The 20397-nt window shown below is 35.6% G+C and overlaps 1 protein-coding gene across 2 annotated transcripts in view; it reads right to left on the reverse strand.

The window, feature by feature from the left end:
- The window catches only part of abca1a (ATP-binding cassette, sub-family A (ABC1), member 1A), a 32801-nt gene extending 16478 nt beyond the window's left edge, over positions 1 to 16323 (reverse strand). The window contains exons 1-14 of one of the 2 annotated variants that reach the window (XM_052607195.1): positions 16128 to 16323; positions 14145 to 14250; positions 13348 to 13441; positions 12395 to 12536; positions 12185 to 12303; positions 8611 to 8732; positions 7509 to 7700; positions 6369 to 6458; positions 2792 to 3035; positions 2570 to 2709; positions 2247 to 2363; positions 1011 to 1205; positions 680 to 885; positions 397 to 573 (exon numbers count right to left, since the gene is read on the reverse strand). In XM_052607195.1, the coding sequence (XP_052463155.1) occupies positions 397 to 573; positions 680 to 885; positions 1011 to 1205; positions 2247 to 2363; positions 2570 to 2709; positions 2792 to 3035; positions 6369 to 6458; positions 7509 to 7700; positions 8611 to 8732; positions 12185 to 12303; positions 12395 to 12536; positions 13348 to 13441; positions 14145 to 14210 (1904 nt within the window). In that variant the 5' untranslated portion in view covers positions 14211 to 14250; positions 16128 to 16323. The remainder of the gene's footprint in view (positions 1 to 396; positions 574 to 679; positions 886 to 1010; positions 1206 to 2246; positions 2364 to 2569; positions 2710 to 2791; positions 3036 to 6368; positions 6459 to 7508; positions 7701 to 8610; positions 8733 to 12184; positions 12304 to 12394; positions 12537 to 13347; positions 13442 to 14144; positions 14251 to 16127) is intronic. The other variant, XM_052607196.1, reaches the window with a different exon arrangement.
- Positions 16324 to 20397: the final 4074 nt, after the last annotated feature.

The following is a 20397-nucleotide window of genomic DNA, read 5'->3' on the forward strand; positions in this document are numbered from 1 at the left end:
CATACTTATAATTAAAAAATTTCACATAATTTGAAAATATACATTAATATATTTAGCTGCATTTTTAGTATTTAAAATTAAATTAAATTAAATTAAATTAAATTAAATTAAATTAAATTAAATTATTGCATTTAGCAGACGCTTTTATGCAAAGCGACTTACAGTGCATTCAGGCTATCAATTTTTACATTATTATTTTAGGATGGGGATACCTTGTATAAGATCGATCATATTTGGGAATCTGAAAAGATTGAAAACCCTTGCAGAAGATAGCAATGCAGCTCAACACAGAGCTTAATTGTACTGATTTTATTTTGTATGAAACAGTGAATGCGACCTGATCATGAATGTACAGAATTTAATTCAGTTTAAAGAGTGAAGGATGCTGTTTCTTACATGTCGTCCACATAGCAGGGATAAGGCATCTGCTGGATGTAAACTCCGGTTTTCTCCTTGCTGCCGGTCAGAGCTCGTATGATCCCGTGTTCAATCACGTCCTGCAGGTAGGAGAATCCTCCCCAAATATAGCGCAGGTCTTCAAACGGGTCCGCTCGAGGACCGGGATCCCAGTACCTACAGAAAAACACAATCATCAGCTCTCAAAGACTTCGGCTGAAATTCTGTTCCTTTTCTCTAGAAACACAAATCTGTAGCAGAATTATAAAAACATGTCTCCTACCCATCCTTGATCTTGTTGGTGCGCTCCACATTATCAATGTCCATGCGGATCTTGTAGTTGACGTTAGGCGGCAGGTCAGACGTGTTGGCCTGCATGTCAGGAAACACTATCCCAGCCCAAAACTTGCGGTCATCCAGCAGACGCATGGACTTGTTAACCAGTCGCTCCTCATTAGCCACCGGCTCCAACTTATCCAAGTTCACACACTTCAGGGGAGGAAAATAAATGAATGAACAATGAACAAGCCAGTGAGACCAAGCCAATGTGTTCACCTTAAAGTCAACATCAGAACGTCCTGTATGGGTCTTGGTTTGTGTGTATACATGCATACCTCCATGAACCGAGAGATGGTTTGGATGGCCTGATCCGTCTCATTGAACACTTCCCGCCATGTGTACGCTGACCCATGGGGACGCGTGTCCTCTGGAGACTTGGACAGAAAGCTGGACACATCCTCCACGCGCCAGTCTGTCCCGCTCAGCTTGGCGTTAAAGAAGCGAGCACTGGCATTGTTCTGGAGAAGGGTCTGTTTAGGAGAAGTATTTTCAAAACTATGTTATCATAAATTTTAAAAACAAAGCATATATATATATATATATATATATATATATATATATATATATATATAGTTTATTCATTTATTTATTATTATTTTTTTTTTAAGAATTCTGGTACTATAAATTAGTGCATCAACAAATGCAAACACACACACACACACACACACACTTATATATATAATATTACACACATACCCAAGTGTACTTTATAAAGTGAAAAAATAATAGTAAAAAAGATGTCTAAAATATTAAGGATTTATTGTACTGTACTGTTAGACGATTATTTCTTTACTTATTTATTTTAATGCCAATTTTATTAATTTTTAATTAAAATGTATTTCCAGTAACAAAACAATATTAACAAAAAGATGATATCAGACACTCATACCTGTATACTTTATACTGTTAAAACTACTATTATAAAGATATATAATTAAATATCAAAAATATTATTTGTAAACAAAAAAAACATACATTTTTTCTATCCCTGCTAAGTTAAGTGATAAAATTTTTTTTTCCTACTCATTATTTTATTTTACTGTAAAATTATTATTCATTTATTTCTATTTTAATGTAATTTTTTTTTGTTTAATGTTTTTTTTTTCAGCACGACCTTGCATGAGTCAAGCACATAGCAATGTGACAAGTAGTTACACATTTTGTGCCTATGTCAAGAAAACACCTAACGTAATGCACTTTTTCATAAGAATTCTCCGAGGATATGAAGCTCTCCAGTAATAAGTGTGCATCCTGCAGATCCCCACACGTTGTGTGCCATGTGAGCTCAGAAGTGAGGGTAGAGTGCAGTATGGCTAATGTCCAAAAGGTGGCAGTGTCAAGTTCACCATTTGAGCTTCTAGTAGCACAAAATCATGTGCTCGGGGGTGACTTACAGGAACAGTGTCTTTTGTTTTAGGAAGGTTATTTGCTTTCAGAAAAATGTGTGTGTGTCTGTGTGTGTGTGTGTGTGTGTGTGTGTGTGTGCGTGCGTGCGTGTGTGTGTGACGTACCCGAACGAGGTCCATCTCCTCACTGTTCTCCATAAAGTCCCAGATTTTAGGTCTCATCTCTTCCCACATGCCGCCGAGATCCCTAAGCACGCCGAACTCCTGAAACGTCTTATTAACCTGAGAGAAACAGAGAGACAGTTTGATACTCCTCTAGATCCAGGTCCACTGCTAGAGATGGCTGAACTGACAACTTTAAACACAATTAAAAACAAAACAGTAATAATACAGAAAGAGTTTGTGTGTACAAATCTTTGACTCACAGAAACCTGCTCAACACTAGATTAGCATTATTAGTTTATTATTGCTCATTAGCGTCTGCTGACCTCTTGTATGATCCTCTGGGTGGCAGGAGTGTCTGGGGTGTACAGGATCTTCCCCATGAGCAGCGGCTTCAGAGCCCTCCAGATCATGCGGGATATGGGACTCGACTCCAGGCCCTTCATCATGCTGTTGCAGTAGGGCGCTAAAGAAAAGAAGTTAGCAGGGTATGGGAAATATTTAGCATTTTCAAGTAAGGGAAAAGAGAGAAATACAGCTTCTCTTACTGGAGGAGTTGTCGTAGACGGAGACGGGCTCGCTGTCGCTGTCATTGCCGTAGTTCCCGAACAGGGCCTTGTAGTTGTTGTCCTCGTACCAGTTGAGGGACTTGATCTTCAGGCCTCCGCCCTCCGGGTGACCGCAGACGATGCGGGACACGGCCTGATACATGTGCTTGGGGGACTGCGTGCTGTTGCCCGTCAGGTACTGGATCTCGTTGCGCATGTCCCGCCAGCTCTTCATACTCACAAGCTGAGAAATAATAGGAGAAATAAAAAATTGGTCCTTGATTTTCAATATAAGTCATTCAAAAGTCTGGTGTTGGTAAGATTTTTAGCTGCATTTATTTGATAATTTTTTTTTTTTATATTATGAAATATTATTACCATTTAAAGTTAGCTGTTTTCTATTATAATATATTGTAAAATGTAATTTATTCCTGTAATATTAAAGCTGTATTTTCAACATCATTACTCCAGTCTTCAGTGTCACACGATCCTTCAGAAATCACTCTAATATGCTGCTCAAGAATTTTTTTTCATGCATCATACAACGTATACATTAACAATAAATATAAATTTCTTCACGTAGAAAATATTTACTTCTGAAACCCAGTTGTGTTTTGTATGAAAATTATAGATAAAATAAAAACAAAAAAAACAACAACATTGAAAATGTGTAAAGGCATTGGACAAGCATGAACGAAGAACCGCGTGATCATCAAACGTCACAAAACATTTGCTTATGCTAATGAATTGCTTGAAACTGTTTGTCTGACGTTGAGAAAAGCACATTTAAACACCCCAGCACCCTGGATTGTGTTTATTCAGTTCTCTCAATGTACATCATTCATTGTTAGAGCTGCTTCAGGAAAGAGTGAAACACACTATCCGTTACATGATCTTGTTTGAAAGTAACCTCCATGTCTTGAGTCTTAATGTGTGCCTGCCTGCATTTGGACATTATACCTCTATTACGTGTCAAAAGGGTGTCATTATTAAGTGCTGTCACTGTCAGCTGAAGGGTGTTAACGATGCTGACTAAACCCAAACATAATAATAATAATAATACAGAAACATGCTCATTTCTCCTGGATGTCTCAATTGTTCAGTCATTGTACTTTTATTTTTTTTATGTTATTATTTCCTCACACTTGCGTGGTGTGATATATACAGTTGTTTTAATGTAAAACACAAAAAGAGACATTTGCACATATTTCACCCTTTCTAAAACCATACAGCAGCTTTGTGTGAGGAACAGACTAAATGGAAGTTGATAATCTTCTCATTTGCATTCACTTTCATTGAATAAAGACTTTCAGTCAGTTGCTCACATGACACTATCTTATGACTTACAGTATAGCGCATGGACCACAGTAATGACGTGAGGGTTAGTAAATAATAATGATATAATAATGTATAACCTAGCAAAAGTATAAAAATAGAAGATGAAAGTAAGTGACTTCAGGGTTATCCAGTAAATGGAGGGGAAGGAATAGGAGTTTCTGAAAACTGTATCTTGTAATACTTGCTCGACAGCAAGAACAGAGGAGCTGCTGTGACACGCTCACGAGGTTACTATCGGTCATTCACCTGATGAAAGAGACCTTAAGAGCACAACAGACGCCCATAACCTACTTTCTGATATTAATAGATGCATAGTGGGCTAAGAGAAATTATATTATGATGATAATGAGAGCTTTGAGTTTTCATTATTTGAGATAAATGGATGGCTTTACGTGGTGTTACACTAGCATTTGCGTGAATGGGTTATAGTCGGTCAGGTTTGTAAAAGATGAGTCAATATGATTCACAGGACTGTTAAAAAGTTTGGTCATGTGCAATTCCCAAAATCCCCATCAACACATCTGAGAAGCAAACAAAGAGTTTTTCTGCCGAATTAATTTTCTTATACACCAATTTCCATTCGCTTCAACAGTGAGTGAACACAGCCAAAAGGGATCGTTAAAAAATCTATTATTTATTATTATTATATCTATTATTCATATTCGTATTTATATTTTATTTAATATATTATTTGAAATAAATGTTTTTTTTATCAAAATATTCTTCTTTTCAAATAAAATTAATAAAGACTCAAATATACATTTAAAAAATTCAAAAAGAATTTTAAAACTTTAAATTAATTTAAATGAAAACAGAAAATATATATCAAGAAAACGAATTCAAGATAGTAATAAAAGCTATTACAGTACAATACTAGAATAGCACCATCCTTTACTTCTGCAAAGCTAGTGTGTATTTTTATGGGAAGAATGAGATCAGTTATTTCGCCCACATCTTCGAGGGGTCTCATTAGGGAAGGATTCGTCTGTACCCGCTCTTGTGCCTGTGATTGTTAGTCACAGAAGAGAGCTATTGTTATAGCTGTCTCCTTGTAAGCTATCGTGAGGTGTCTGAGAAAGCCCTGAAGGCAAGATAGACATGCAAACACGGCCGAGTAACTGGAGAAATAAAGCATGACCTGGAGTACCCTCTCTGCCGCTGGCTTCAGCGAGGGTTACTGGAGTTCAGCTTACATGTCTGCTGCACTTATGTGACAACAAAGAGGAACTAATGCCGGTCAGGGCAGCGTTGGTGGTGTTGACTCAGTTTCTGTTTCGAATGATAAAACCGGGAAGAGATTGCTTGTGAGACACATTCTCCATGAACAAATGTCCAGTGAGATGATGCGTGTCCCTGTTTCAATACTAAAAGCAAGCTATCTCACATTTGTTGAGGTCTGTGCTTTTGCCCACTGCTGGAAGGAACCGGGAGTCTTGTGAAGGGCCAAACTACTGCTGCTAACTCCCTTAACACTCAGGTTTGGTTTGTAAACGCTGGACACCAAAGACATGCGCGTGGTAACACTGAGTGTACGTGCTAAAATGTGAAGCGTCAGCTCTGTGGTTTTTCTAAGGGACACAGATGTGTGGGATGCTAACCGAAATAGCTATTTATTAACAGAACTTTCTGTCCCTTTAGGCACATCAAATATCTTGTTATATGTAGATATCACTTTAAAAAAATGCTTAAAAGGGGATTTCACAGCGATGGTGTCGAAGAACCATTTTGGTTCCCCAAAAAACCTTTCAGTGAAGTTCTTAAATTAGCTTTTTTTTTTCTTAGTGTAAAGTACATTTTAATAATCTATAGAACCCTTTTCTAAAACAAAGAACCTTTTGTGTAATTCCATAAATTTGTAAGGTTCTTCATGAAACCATTGATGCCAGTAAAAAACCTTTATTTTTAAGAGTGTTGTGGCAGTGCAAAACACTTAATGACTCTCTTTTGTCCCAAAGCACAAAATATAAGCATTTACAGGAATAGCATAATGCGACATTAGACATCTAAAACTAATTATATATCACCATAATGATCATTTAAACACTCATTGATTCTTATTGCATTATACCAACACACGTTTTGGACTTGTTTTTAATCTGTTTTTGTGACTAATCTAGATCCACTGGTCTAATACGGGATAAGGACATTTGGGAAGCTGGGGGTGGGATTTCAGCTCTTCACTCTGGTGTCTAGTTCAGTCCCTAAAAGCGGCATGAGAGATATTTTCGGGGGCTCTTACCTCCACCGCTAATGCTCCCAAACTCTCCAGGAGACTGTCTGTTGCTATGGACACATCTTGGATAATCTTTGGGTCGGACTTGACATCCTTCTGCACGACCAAAATATAAAAAAAGCCATTGTTAGCTTATCAAAGTAATCATATTGAACACATTTTAATGTCAAAATTACTGTAAAAATAGCAGCAGCGGTTGCCAAAAATGAACTTTCAAAACGTAATACTTTTTCCAATATTATGGAATGCCTGTACATTTTAGAACTTATAACCATATATTTGATTAAGTGATATAATGTTAATATAAAAAGGCACTTTAAGTACCAAACCAATTATTAATATTCAAAACAACCATATGTGAAATTTCATTAATTGGGACTTCTGGGCCAAGTCCTTTAAACATGGTAAAGTAACTTACAGTTAATCATTTGGCAGGTTTTAACAGTAGCATTTTTAATTGTCTGTAAAAATGAAATGTTTTACAATGGAGGAAGATACACATTGGTGTTAACATGCATTAAGTCATAAACTATCAGTAGAGCAATATAAATTAGTGTGCAAGCCACATACTCGAACTCTGGACTTTATTCTTGTGATTTAGGAAAAAATGTCAAAGCTCTCATTGTCCACTTGCTTTCATAACTAAATCGCAGCGCAAAGATAGCAGTGACTTGGCATCTTTGAAATCTCATTACTCAAAGACAAAGAAAACATTCATTCTAAAGCCAACATACACAAAGACATCAATATGTGAAGACTCTTGGCTGATGGCCATCTCCGTTCCCTTTTCATGCACAAATATGCTGAAATAATCATTCTGATTGGCAAAAACATATTATGTAAAAGTGACCATTATGTGATCACAATGTTGGGCTTTTACATAAAGTTCACTGGGTCTAAAATACAAAAATATACACTTGTCCTAGATTGTGTGTAATTGGTGGAATCTTTTGTTTATTTTTGTGACATTTATTGTATTATTGTAGTCCAGTAAACAACTTTTATTTGAAGTATATTGGACATAAAACAGATCTTGACAAGCAATCATTATCATTTGAATGGGCGCTTTTATTCCTGTATTTTAGTTCTTGTGATGTTGGTTAATTATGAAGAGGGATTTATTGTTTAGCAGTTGTATTTGCTTACCCGTATTGGCTTCAGGAAGTCCAAGTTGGACAGGAAGTGGCTCTCTGCATTGTTCAGCCATTCAGCAGACGATTGACAGATGATGTTTTGCGTCAGCTGAGACACATCCTTATCTGCAATGGTCACAAAATCCTCCAGAGAGGTGGTATTGCACAGGTCTCTGAGATGAACGCCAAAGCCGTTAATAAGCACCTGTGGATCACAAATAGCAGTTGAAACCAACTAAACAAACTTATATTTTCAAGCTGCCATCTTTGTTTCACGGGGCACTTTTTAAGCCAATCATCTAAGCTATAAATGTCACGTGACTATTACTTGGATTTCATTTAATGAAAGTTAGCACAAATAAGCTTAACACTTAAAAAATAAAACAGATATGATGTTCAATATTAAGATCAGGTATTTTAACACTTTCTGGTTGTCAAATGTTTGTGGTTAGTTTCTTTATGCAATAAAGGTGATGCATTTTATATGCAGCTAAAAATACTTTTGGGGCAACTGTTTTGGTTTAAGCAGGGCAACATAAAGAACTAATCTATTTTTAGATTTATGAAATGAAAAGAATGAAATGCTGGGCATATTCTCAATAAACGTAAGTATGGTGTTATCAAGGTTGTCCCTATCAGTCGGCCTGTGTCAGTTTTCCAGGAATAGCCCTGTGGCTGTGGTTCTGCAGGGGAACAGTCATGTGACTTCAACCCCCCTCCAGCACACAGCAGCCCGTGTACAGCTGCGCAGGACATCCATCATCCACAGCACTAGCCCCTGACTGTCCCATCATGTCATATCCCACCACACCAAGGTCATCTGCACGTGAGAGCGTACGGACGCATCTACCTACAGTACATGCCTTTAAAAAACAGATCGCTTCATATCTGTATGAGACAGCACGTTACATAAAGGCCCCAAAACAGATAACAGGCTGCAATTTAATGACTCTGCCAGACGCTGTGTGAAATATTTCAAGCACTGTATATACATGTGTGAAGGTAATTAAAGGCAACACCAGCAGGGCAAGCAACCCAAGTCTGTTGATTTGAGGCTTTTTAATGATTTGGTCATTTAAGGGTTTTGAACAGCTCATGTTGTGCGGTTCATTTACCTTCTCCAAGTTGACGTTAGCCTCCACTATCTGTCTCACAGCATGCTTGGGCAGGGTAGCGTTTTTCTCAAGAAACGCAGACAGCGTTTCATTATCATGGAGGAAGTCCTTCAGCTTGAACCCTATAGGAGAAAAAAAAAAAAAAAAAAAACATTTGAGACTAAAAATATAAGCATTAAATACCATATATATTTATTTAGAAAACAAAATTATAATGTTTTTATAGTAATATAAATACATATTAATATAAATTGTCCTATATATATATATATATATATATATATATATATATATATATATATATATATATATATATATATATATATATATATATATATATATACACATGTGTGTGTGTGTGTGTGTGTGTGTAAGATTCTAGCTATTTACAGTATACTTTAGTTTATGTTTTATAATGATATTAATACATAATAATAAACATAGTATAATTTTTTCAAATATATGTCAATTGTGCAAGCAAATCCTAATTTATATACTTGAGTTTGATAACATCACATTAGAATCATGCTGACTAATAAATAAGCTTATTAAAATATTGTTTATATGTGATGTCATGTAAACAATAATTTGTATTACTTATCAAATAAATAATATAAATTATTAATAATATAAATTGTTTATTTAAATATGTAAACATAAATTATACAAGCTATTTATGTAAACAAATTTGAATAATTGATATACTTGAGTTTAATAACATCATGTCAGAATAATACTGAGTAGCACAGGTCAAATTGCTGTTTTTAATTGATTTCATTACATAAAGCAGTGATTCATAACTGAATAATATTATTTTTAACAAAGGGTGTCATTTAGAACATTGTGAAAAGTGTGTCTCTACTGCAATTCCCAACTCCGTGATAAAGTGAGTGAGGTAATGCAGCTGAACCATTGTGTTTGGTTACTGCTAGAGTCATAAGAGAATTGTTCATTTAGCTCTCAGTTCCAAGTTCATCATGCAAGATGTCCACGGTAAAGGACAAAGGGACAACAAAACCAGAAAGCAACTTCAGCAGTGTTCTTCACAGAGCTCATTGTGTTTCATGTCAGAACATTCCAGAAGAGTCATTGGTATGAACTGGTTTGAGTCAGTCTCTTTCCTCTGGGGTTACTAAAGGTCATACATTCCCCGGCCACATCTCTGAAATCACCACAGAACACTTTACATCAGATGTTCTTATTGTTGTTTATCTATTCAGGACGTTTCTGGGAAATGAGCGACACAAGATTTCAGGGGGTGCAGAATTTGTGCGTAAAAAAAAAAAAAGAACAAAAAAAGGGTAAAAATAGCCACGAATGCAATTGCTCTAAAAAAGCATACGCACTTTAAAAATGATGTTCCAAAAGAGTGTCTTCACAGTGATGTCACAAAACAGCAATTTGTGGTTTCACAAAGAAGCTTCTTTAAAAAAAATTAAAATAAACATTTAAATTTGAAGAACATAAAAGAAGTTTTTCCACTATAAATAAACTTTTTGTTTAATGGAAAGATTCCATGGATTCCATGGATGTGTCTTTCATCGAACCACAAAGATCCTTTAAGAGCACAGACCTATAAAATATGAGCTTAACATATACAGTAGCTTAAAAAATTTGGTTCATGTCCGAGAAGCAGTTTTGAAACTCATATGAAACATTTTTCCTCAGAGGGCAAATCTAACAGATCTTTAGATTAGAGTCAGATCAAATCTCCAACGAATGCATTACTCTTCTAGAAAAAAACATTTAAGATTTCAAAGACATTTCATTGCGATTTTTCTTTGCTAAACAAAAACGATCTACTTTTTATCAGCAATGCAATATATTTGGTGACAAAATAACCTTTTAGTGAACAGTTCTTTTCATAACTATTTTTTCTAAGTGTGCAAAACATTTTATATAATATTAAGAAAAAAAAATCCACTATAAAGGACCTATTGTGGAATGGAAAGTTTCCATTGATGTTAAAGATTCTTCAAGTAACCATCAATACCAATAAAGAACCTTTAAATTTTAAAGTTTAGGCATCACTTCATACAGTTTAATAACAAAAGCTGCTTACATAACCTCAGAGCAATTTTGACTAGATGGAATGAGTTAGCATACCTTCTTAAAACATATTCCCAGTATGAACACATATGAATCGTAAGCATCTCTGTGGCATGAAATGATAATGTTTAACCAGTGTGACTCTTGAGGCTTTCTAATCCACAGTGGGCAAAGCAAGCATCATATTCCTCGCCCCAGGTGCAAACAGCAGCCCCTCCGGGAACATTAATTAAATTCTGTCAACTCTGAGTAAAAGCAACTCCCACAAGCCTCTCTCAACAACCATTACGCTGAGATATCTGTCTAAATAAAGGTCACTAAGATGTCCATTTATAAGCAAGGGCAGTGTACTTATTAGTGGTTTTAGCGAGTATTATTTCTACAAGTGGTCATACTTGGGAAAAATTGTGCAAAAAAAAAAAAAAAAATTATAAAAACCATTCAATCTAAAGACCAAAATTTAATACAAACTTGTGAGGCGCTATAATGCAACCACCTGTCAACTGCATAGCAAGTATGAAAGCCGTAGGCCTATATAATGCTATAATACAAATATTTTAAGCAAGAGAAAAAGCAAAAAAAAAAAAACAAAACAAAAAAAAAACAAGCAGATACTAATGACCACTTTTGTAGTCTTCATTAGTCAAAAGATGACTAATACAGAACGTTTCCTATTTGAAGTTCAACACTGAATCTCAAATGAGGAACATGCCTAATCTGGATGTTGGACAGGAAAAAGAAACTCAAATCCATCTGGTGTTTCATTGGATACACTGATGCGACACACTGCTTAAACTTAATTGCACACTGACCCAGCTAGTTATACTGAGACCGTTATGAGAGTACATAAAGCTATAAAGTGGTAGCCTGACTTTAGAAACTGAAACTTGAATCCAAGAGAAGAACTTACAATGAACTTTCAATGCATTGCAAATCGCTTATAAAAGATGCATAAAAGACTTAAAGACGCTCCAAAAGGATTTCTATTTCAAACAAATGTTGTTCTTTTGAACTTTGTTTCATCAAATAAATTAATAAATAAATAAAATATGTATTAGTTTACAAGCAGTAAAGAGTTTTTTAACATTATAATAAAAAAAACATTTCACATTTCTAACATAATAATCAGAAATGTTTCTTGAGCAGCAAATCAACTTAATGATTTCTGAAGATTATGTGACACTGAAGACTGGAGGAATGATGCTGAAAATTCAGTTTTGCATCACAGGAATAAATTACATTTTACAATATATTCAAATAGAACCCAGTTTTTAAAATTGTAATAATATCTCATAATACAGTATTACTGACTACCGTATTTTTGATCAAATAAAGTACAGCTTTGGTGATCCTTAAAGACTTCTTTCAAAAAACATAAAGAAAGAAAAAAGATCTTATCGACCCCATATTTTTGAATGATAACGTGTCAGATTTTTATAGATTTATACTGTAGACAAAAAATTTAATAGCTCCCAAACCAAGTGTTATGAATGTTAATATTTGAAGGGGTTTAAAGGTGACGTACCTTCAGTGTTTCTCTGCAGTTTTCGCAAGGCCCGGACGAGTACTTTGAAACCTTCGAAGCTCTTGTCATGTTGGCTGTAGAGGAGAATTTTCTTGGCATCGATGAACAGTCGGGAGATGCTGTAAATTATGACAGCGACACATATATAAGGGAGACTTCTATTAAAGTCTATACAGTCTGTAAAATCTAATGCAGACTCAATATACTTACATGGAGTCATTGAAGTTGCCCACCACCCCGGGGGTCTCTCCAGGCGTGGGGTAGCGAAAGCAAGGGTTGTTGGCGTTGCAGATTATACCCTGTACCCAAGGTAAAGTCCCCGCAGAGGGCATGGCTTTATTGGGAAAGTGGCCTGGAAAAGGAATCAGATTCATAACAAATGTGTGATATTAAATCTTCAACACATTTGAACCGAACATGTCATGCCCTTTGCAATATACAGATATCCATATCTAATGTGTTTAATACAATAATGAAGCTTAATTTATTTGGAGCAGTGTGCACAGAATAATTATGCAACGGTTATGTATTTTACACAATCTACGCACATAGACAAAATTACAGTTTGCACAAACAATTCCTGGAAACATCCCTGTGGATATTCTTTCCCTTAATTAATTTCAGTTTGTTTGAAGAGCGTATGTTTTCTCAAACCACATCTACTGCAATGCATTTTCTTCTTCCTATTCTTCTGGTTCTCGTTTTCTGATTTGTAACTAAGTCAAAAATAGTTAACGTTTAGTTATTTCGGTTCAAATGAACTGACACACAAACACATCTGTGTTTCAGAGATCTTGTGATATATAAAATCTAATGTTGTTCTTGGAGCTGTTTTGCTGGTCTTAACCTCCCCTGGGGACTGTGTGATTTCCAAAGAGGAGCAAATATTGACCCTCGAATGAGGTAAGAGTAAGACGGGGTGACACAAGACATTTTGCATTTAAGAAGTAGTTAATACAAATAGGCTTTAAATTAAATAAATTCAAAAATAAAATAAACCAGACCATTAGTATTTTTTTTTTCTGATTATTAGACATTAAGAAAGACACTATAAACTTGCTCAAATTTCATACAATGCATTTCCAGTTATTTTAGATTCTAAACAATCCAAAAAGCAAAATGAATGCTGTTTTGGGCAAATAAAATGATCTTAGGCCGCTTACATTCATGTTGCTCGTATGGAGGATAGTGGAATCTGACAGATATCAAGATGAAAAAGATGAAAAGTGGCCATATGATCTCGATCAGCAGCTGAACCTGGGAAAGGAAGGGCACAATAGTGTCACATTTACTGTAAATAATCCATCCTGAATTGTTCTGGTTCATCCCTAATGAACTTCACTTTGAATTCGGCAACACATGTCTGCTATTCAAGAATCCTCAATAAACGATTCTAGTGTAGTCCAGAAAATCCAGTTCTTCATGACGATTGATGGCTTTCCTGTTCATTTGCTGAACTTCCTGTTCATACATTCAGTGCCAAGTGCAACATCATCATCATTTAATCAGCATTTTGAAGTACATCCACTTACAGGACATGATTTCTTTAAAGGAAAGGCTGATAAGGAAAGAGATCTATTTGTTTTGCTCGGTTTGCCTGTTTTGTTATCATTTTACATTAAGTATACAAATGTTTTAATGACAAGTATCTCCCTAAATGATAATTACTTCTAGAGCAACTTAAAAAAACACTTCACAATAAAATGTGCTGAATGACAAATTCCTAAGTAGTTAGTATTTTTATTTATGTATTTATTCATCGCTTTGAACACTGGGGTTGGTGACCTCCAGAACCTCACAGATATCACCGAACAGAAAAAGAGAGCCAGGGGACTCCATATATTTAAAAAAGCACTAGTTTTGTTGTATGTGAAACCTTTTTGTTTCTGTTGAATTTTCATTGGTATATTAGATATCTGATTGATTGCTCAGTTACTCAGTGCATGTGGTACGAACTTACAGTCTGTCTCCGTCGGGAAGTGAAGTTCTTCCACAGCAGCAAACCCAACTGAGTGGAGACAGCCATCTTGCCACGGATCCGAATTGTCCGTGCCTCCTCTCTGCAACTGTCAGGACAATAAGAAGCAAACAATTAAGCTAATGATGCTGATCTCATTTTGTTCAGTCACTAACTCGGTCAAATAATCGCAAATATCTCATGCCAACTTTATCCAGATGGGAGTTTATAATATACAGTGTTGTATTAAGGTAATTAGGATGAGTATACATTCAACAGATTTAACATTTCAGCTGATTTATTTTGGATAATTAAGTAATGTATGTACATAACTATGACGGCAGAATGATTTTGGATAGTTTACAGACAAAATTGATTGATTCATAATAACCTCTAATGTTAGAAAGGTGAAATAACAATTAAAACACAATGTTTCGGCTTATCTTCGAGTCATTCATCTTATCTTGAATAGGCTACAGAAGTGAGAGGAAAACCGTGCACAGTGTCAGCATGTGGGCTGTTACATTGCATAATCAACTGAATCATAAATATCATGATGTCCCACTGGTGTTTTGATTTTCTGTATCTGTTAAGCTATTCAAATAATAACAATAATACACTATTACTGATATGCATACGTTTGACTGATGTTTACAATTTTGTCCACCATATCACACAATGTGTCATACAATGTTGTTGTTATCATCATGTGGCAAGAATTATTATTATAATTATAATTTTTTATGTTTGAAGGCAACCTGAATTTAAAGATGCCATTCTCTAAGAACTTGGTGGACTTGGTGAATGTTTTCCCTTTTTATAATCATCTTTATGTGTCGCTGAACCACTTACAGTCTCTGTACAGAAAGACCTGTCTCATTCATTTGCAGCCTATGTGTTTTGCTTCTTTCTTTCTTTTTTCTTTTTGTACAAGATAATGGCACTCTGTAAGGTAATTTGATTCTTGTGCATTTGCTTCTCATACACAACATCATAAAGAGCGTCCCTAGCGTTCATTTTCTTATTTTTTTGTCTTGTTTACCATTTTCTTCATCATGTAGCTTCTCTAGCGTCGTGCTCTGCCAAGTCTCTCAATTCTGGCACATATACACCGAATATCAGTTGCTTTAGACTTAAGCTACTTTGCACTTAAAGCATGGAAAATAAACCTGTCCATCACTACTGACTTAAAACATGTTCAAGCAAGATCGAGATACGATGTAAGAAGAACAGTCCTCCATATTTTTGTTTACTAAACACAATCTGCCAAGAATTTCCTCTATAAAGCAAATTATGAAATGACACCGAGCTACAGACCTAGGCTGCTAGTTTAACCAACAAAGGTGTTTAAAATCATGATGTTTTCAAGATGCAAAAGAGTTGGATTGGAGAGCTCGTGGTGCTTTTCATTGTTCCGCAGAGGAGAGGTTACTCTCGGTCATCTCGCGCAGACTCGCTTCCGAACAGATGCTGGAGACACACGCAGCGCGTGTTATACTCTCTTTTTTGTTCATCTGTCTCTTCAGGTTATCAGTTTCTCGATACGAATGCCAACAACAGTCAATAATACACAACTTTTCAACATGCATACCTGCCACAAAGCATTCAAAACACCAGAACTCATCAAGTGCTTACTACAAAAGACACGATCGTGTACGCTTTGAAGAAAAACAGCAACAGCGCGTTTCTGCTTAAAGAATAAGCAGGAGGGAATATTCGTGTAGCTACTTATATAGTGCAATATCTAATCGATAAAACGTGACAATGTGTAATCGTCATAACACGAAGCTTTCAAAGCGTCGCAGCTCACCAAGTGTTTATAAATCATCAATAACATCAATAACAACGCATCAATAACAAATGCGTCGATCGCGTAAATTGTGGAAAAACAACAACAAACGTGTGGAATTATTAAGTGAAATAACTGATTTGTAAATTTGTATAAAAATTAAACTTGGCATAGACTTATTAACTGACGTTACTCACCGTTATTTCTTGTGATACAAAGATTATTCCTTATTTCATATGAACTGTAATTCCTTTTGAGAAGAAAAAAACAGCTGTCCTGTATCTCTCAAAGCGATACTGTACCGGTGGTGCTTTGTGCTCTTATGGACGGACCTTTTTCCTCTCCTCCGAGCTTTTATAGCGACGCGCGAGCGAGGTTACTGTCGGTCAAACGCGCTGCTGTTTGTCTTCGCGCCTCCATATATGGAGAGCACGTGCGGACCCAAAACAGCTCTTAAAAGGGCAACACGGATACACTCAAAATCAGTTATTTTAATTTATTGTTTATTTTTGCATCTTTAATGACATGTGCTGTAAGTTTATACTACAGATGTGATGTGTTTGATAATAATTATATATTTTGACTGGCGTCACTAAATGAAATAGAGGTGTGCAATGATTGGTTGGCACAAGGTTAACTGGTTCAGTTGCTACAAAGATACAAATGTTTGGAGTGTTCAGTAACTAATTTTCAGACATGTTTAGATGTAAAAAAAAGCTTAAGCCAGCTTTAGATGGGTTGCTGGTCTTAGCTGGTTTTAGATGGTCTCACAGTCTGGCCAGGCTGGTGAACTGATTGCAAAGTATATTAGGATGTTTTTTCTTTCCGCATGTATAACAAATCAACTTCTCTTCAGGTCATCAGGACCTCTGAGAAATGAAGGCATGCTGCAACTCTTGACACAACCCAGATCTGGGCCTTGAGTGAACTGAGCTAGACGGATATAGCACTAGCTTAGACATTTAACTGATAAGGTGCCCCTAGAAATCCACCTATCACTCAAAATATAACACACAGAGTCTAGTACTAAAACATAGCATAGGTGGCAGATTCAGAAGTATGCATAATAAAGATTTAAAGTCAGCTTCTATATTTTATACCGAATCTTTGCAGACAATATTAATTTGTGTTCGGTTTGTCTATTCTTAAACTTATAGATACAGGAAATGCTTTCTGTTTACCCATTCCCTGGATTTTCTGCATCACTGGTCTGGATAACCATGAAGTGTCATCCATTAATGAAATGCATTTGTATAGCTGACACACATATCACATTTCTCTGGACCTTTTTTTCACCTTTATGATTTTAGGATAAACTTTAGGCATAAAGGAAACTATATATTTAATAATTAACATTTTTTTAGCACATTTGTTTTGTAATATGTCTTGCAATATTACATGTAGATTTTTTTCAATATGAGGTCATAAAAGGTAAATGAAATATAAAATAATTGCAAAATGCACTTTAAAATAGTGTTAGATGGAGTATAGCATGTCAGCTTCCCAAAGTAGGTCGTATTTCATGAAATATCGTGCATGCATGCCAACTACCAATTTGATAAATTTCCATATATTAAAAATATATTGTCATATGAATTAAAAACATAGATAAAACCTATATAAATTGTATAATTGTACATTAACATCTGTTTGCAGCCCATACAAATATGTTTATATATGTATAATCAATTTTTGACATACAGTATATATTGATAATGATATTGATACATTTCCATATGGGATAGTTTACATTTACCCTTTTAAAGTAGTAAATATATTGATAATTGCTATTCAGTGATACTGTGAATCAAACATCATTAAAAAAAGCATAATCTGGCCTGTCTGTTTCTAACCACACAGTCAAAAGAACACTGTGATTCTGATTCGACTGAGGTAACATTGTGCCTTTTGTATTTTTGGTCATGTGATCAGCATTTCATCCTGTTTTTCATCCCGTTCACCTCTGTGTGTTCACACAGGCCATGAGGCTGCCAAGTGAAAAGCGCTCCCCTCTTGCCCCAGTGTCCTGTGCCAGTTTTGTGGAGTTGAGCCTCAGGGTCGACACTGAACTGTTGACACAGAGACAAGAGCGAGGAACGAGAGAGAGAGAGAGATAAACAAAGCATCTGAGCGTGACATGAAGACTATTTGCAAAGGAAACCACAATCAGGTCTTGAGAGCTGAGAGAGGAAGTTTAATATTCAAACAGTGGTAAACACACAAGACATGTGATCTGAGTTTGTGGGACCTTTAAAGAGCAGCTCATCCAAAAATGAAAGATTATTATTCACTAACCCTCATCCTAGAGAGAAAGAACAATGGCGCTGCCTTGGGGATTTTCTAAATTATCCTATACACACAAATATGTTCAGAATTATATGGTACTGCTACAGTGTTTTTTAATGGTTCAATATTACCTGGTTGTTGTAAAGCAGTGCCACAGCACTTGACAAGAGGTCTGCAGAGTGTAGTGACTTATGAACTGATAAGTAACGAGAAGGTGAACTTTTCCCAGCATGACCTGCGAGAGCTGTTGCCCTTTTAAGAGCACGCGCCTCGGTTCCGATGATTCTTATTTTGCACAGCAGCAAAACGTTACCTTTGATTGCCAATTGCTTATAACTTATAGCAAACGTATCAAATGCTTATAACGTCCTACATAAATATCTGACGATTCTAAAAAGAAAACTAATAAAAAAATAATTTGAAAATAAAAGGTCCTTGTAAAAAGCGTCTGCACTGCGAGTTTTTTTCCCGTCCCAAATGTAGCAGTTTTAGCATGCCTTAAAATGAGAGAATTATGCGGAGTCAAACAATATTTCGCCAGGGGATGAAAAAATCATCACTTATTTTCAGCCTCCTGTCAGCATCTGAGCACAAAGAGTCGGTTTGTCCGATAGTAACCCCGTGAAGGGGGGAGGATAAATATAGCTCTGTAAACTCGGGCATCATAACATTTGCTTTTGAATGAATATGTTCATGCATTATACGTTTTATTCGACGTTTCTTTGCCGAAATCTTTTCATTCTTCCACTTGCGAACCTACTCTTACCATTACACATACACAATTATACGTTAAACCAAATGTACAGTATCAAGTGTATGAAACTCACAAGCAATGACATTATTAATCTAAGACCGAGTATAAATACGCAGGTTTATAGGGAAGAACGGCGCTGCAGTGCTGCAATGACCGATAGTAACCTCTCCTCGGAGCGCGAGCAGCAGAAACTGGGTGAAAGGTGACATGACGTCACACGCGACGAACCTTCTCGACTTGTATACAGTCTACGGTTTCTATACAGTCTATGGTTTACACGTGGTGATCCTTACAGCTATGCATTCGCCAAATACAAGTAGCTAGCACCTGGAATGCCACTGAATTGATGTCAGCCCAGTTAATACAGCGAGCTGGAGGAAGAGCCCTAATTGGTCAGCTGCAGGTGATGCTGAAAATACTACGTCATGATAGAGGAACAGACATAGTTACAAAGAAAAACAGCACTATATATATTAGAGTCTTTCATCAGTGATCAGTAGGCTATAATATTGTGGGGCAAAACAGCATTTCTGTCCCTGACCTGGTCACAGAGGGAAGATTTCCCTGTAATTTTGTTCCACCAGAGGGATTCTCAAAGTTACAGTCTCACCTGAACTATCTGCCACTTACTGATTCTGTGTAACATTGATCAGATCTGTCATGATCCATAGCCTTCAGCAGGTCAAGGCAAATTTGTTTAAAATATATTTGTGTATCCCTAAAACACTATACAGCAACACTGAAAAGTAGACACTTTTGGACACTGAAGTTCAGACACACTACTATAGTTTTTGTCAGCATTTTGAAATTCTATTTTATTTTATTATAATTATTGTCTTAATTTTTTGTAATTAAGTTGTGTTTATGTTTATTACTATTTTTAAAATGTCTATAGTTTTCTATTAAGTTTATTATTGTAATTTTTTTAGTACCAAATTTAAATCAAAATGAGAAATATCTGACTAACTAACAGAAATGTATTTTTATACATTTTATTTAAAGTAATGATTAATGTTTTGCTGGGAAAAGTGCTTGTGCTTTCTATAAAATAAAGTTATATAATAAAATTAAGCTACCTAAATAATGTGAAAGACAGATTTTTTTTTTTTTTTTTAGTAAAGCTAAATATGGCCTTAATGTACTAACTATAACTGTACCATATTTTGCATATTTTATACCAATACAAATGCAAGTTAAAAGATTACTACCATGCAAAAAGTCTTTGTCAAATCATAACAGCACATTTTGGTAAGACTTCTGCAATCTGGAAGTGGTTACTTTCATTTTTTTTTTGATACTTGCAAGCCTTCTATTTTTTTTCTTATAAAACCACATTCCCTTTTTAATCTGCATCACATTTCAGCCATATTTCAGATGATAACAGAGAGTGATTTTAAAACAGTGGCTAAACTGTCTGACAGCCTCTA

The sequence above is a fragment of the Carassius gibelio genome, chromosome A1, assembly GCF_023724105.1.
Source record: "Carassius gibelio isolate Cgi1373 ecotype wild population from Czech Republic chromosome A1, carGib1.2-hapl.c, whole genome shotgun sequence".
NCBI lineage: Eukaryota > Metazoa > Chordata > Actinopteri > Cypriniformes > Cyprinidae > Carassius > Carassius gibelio.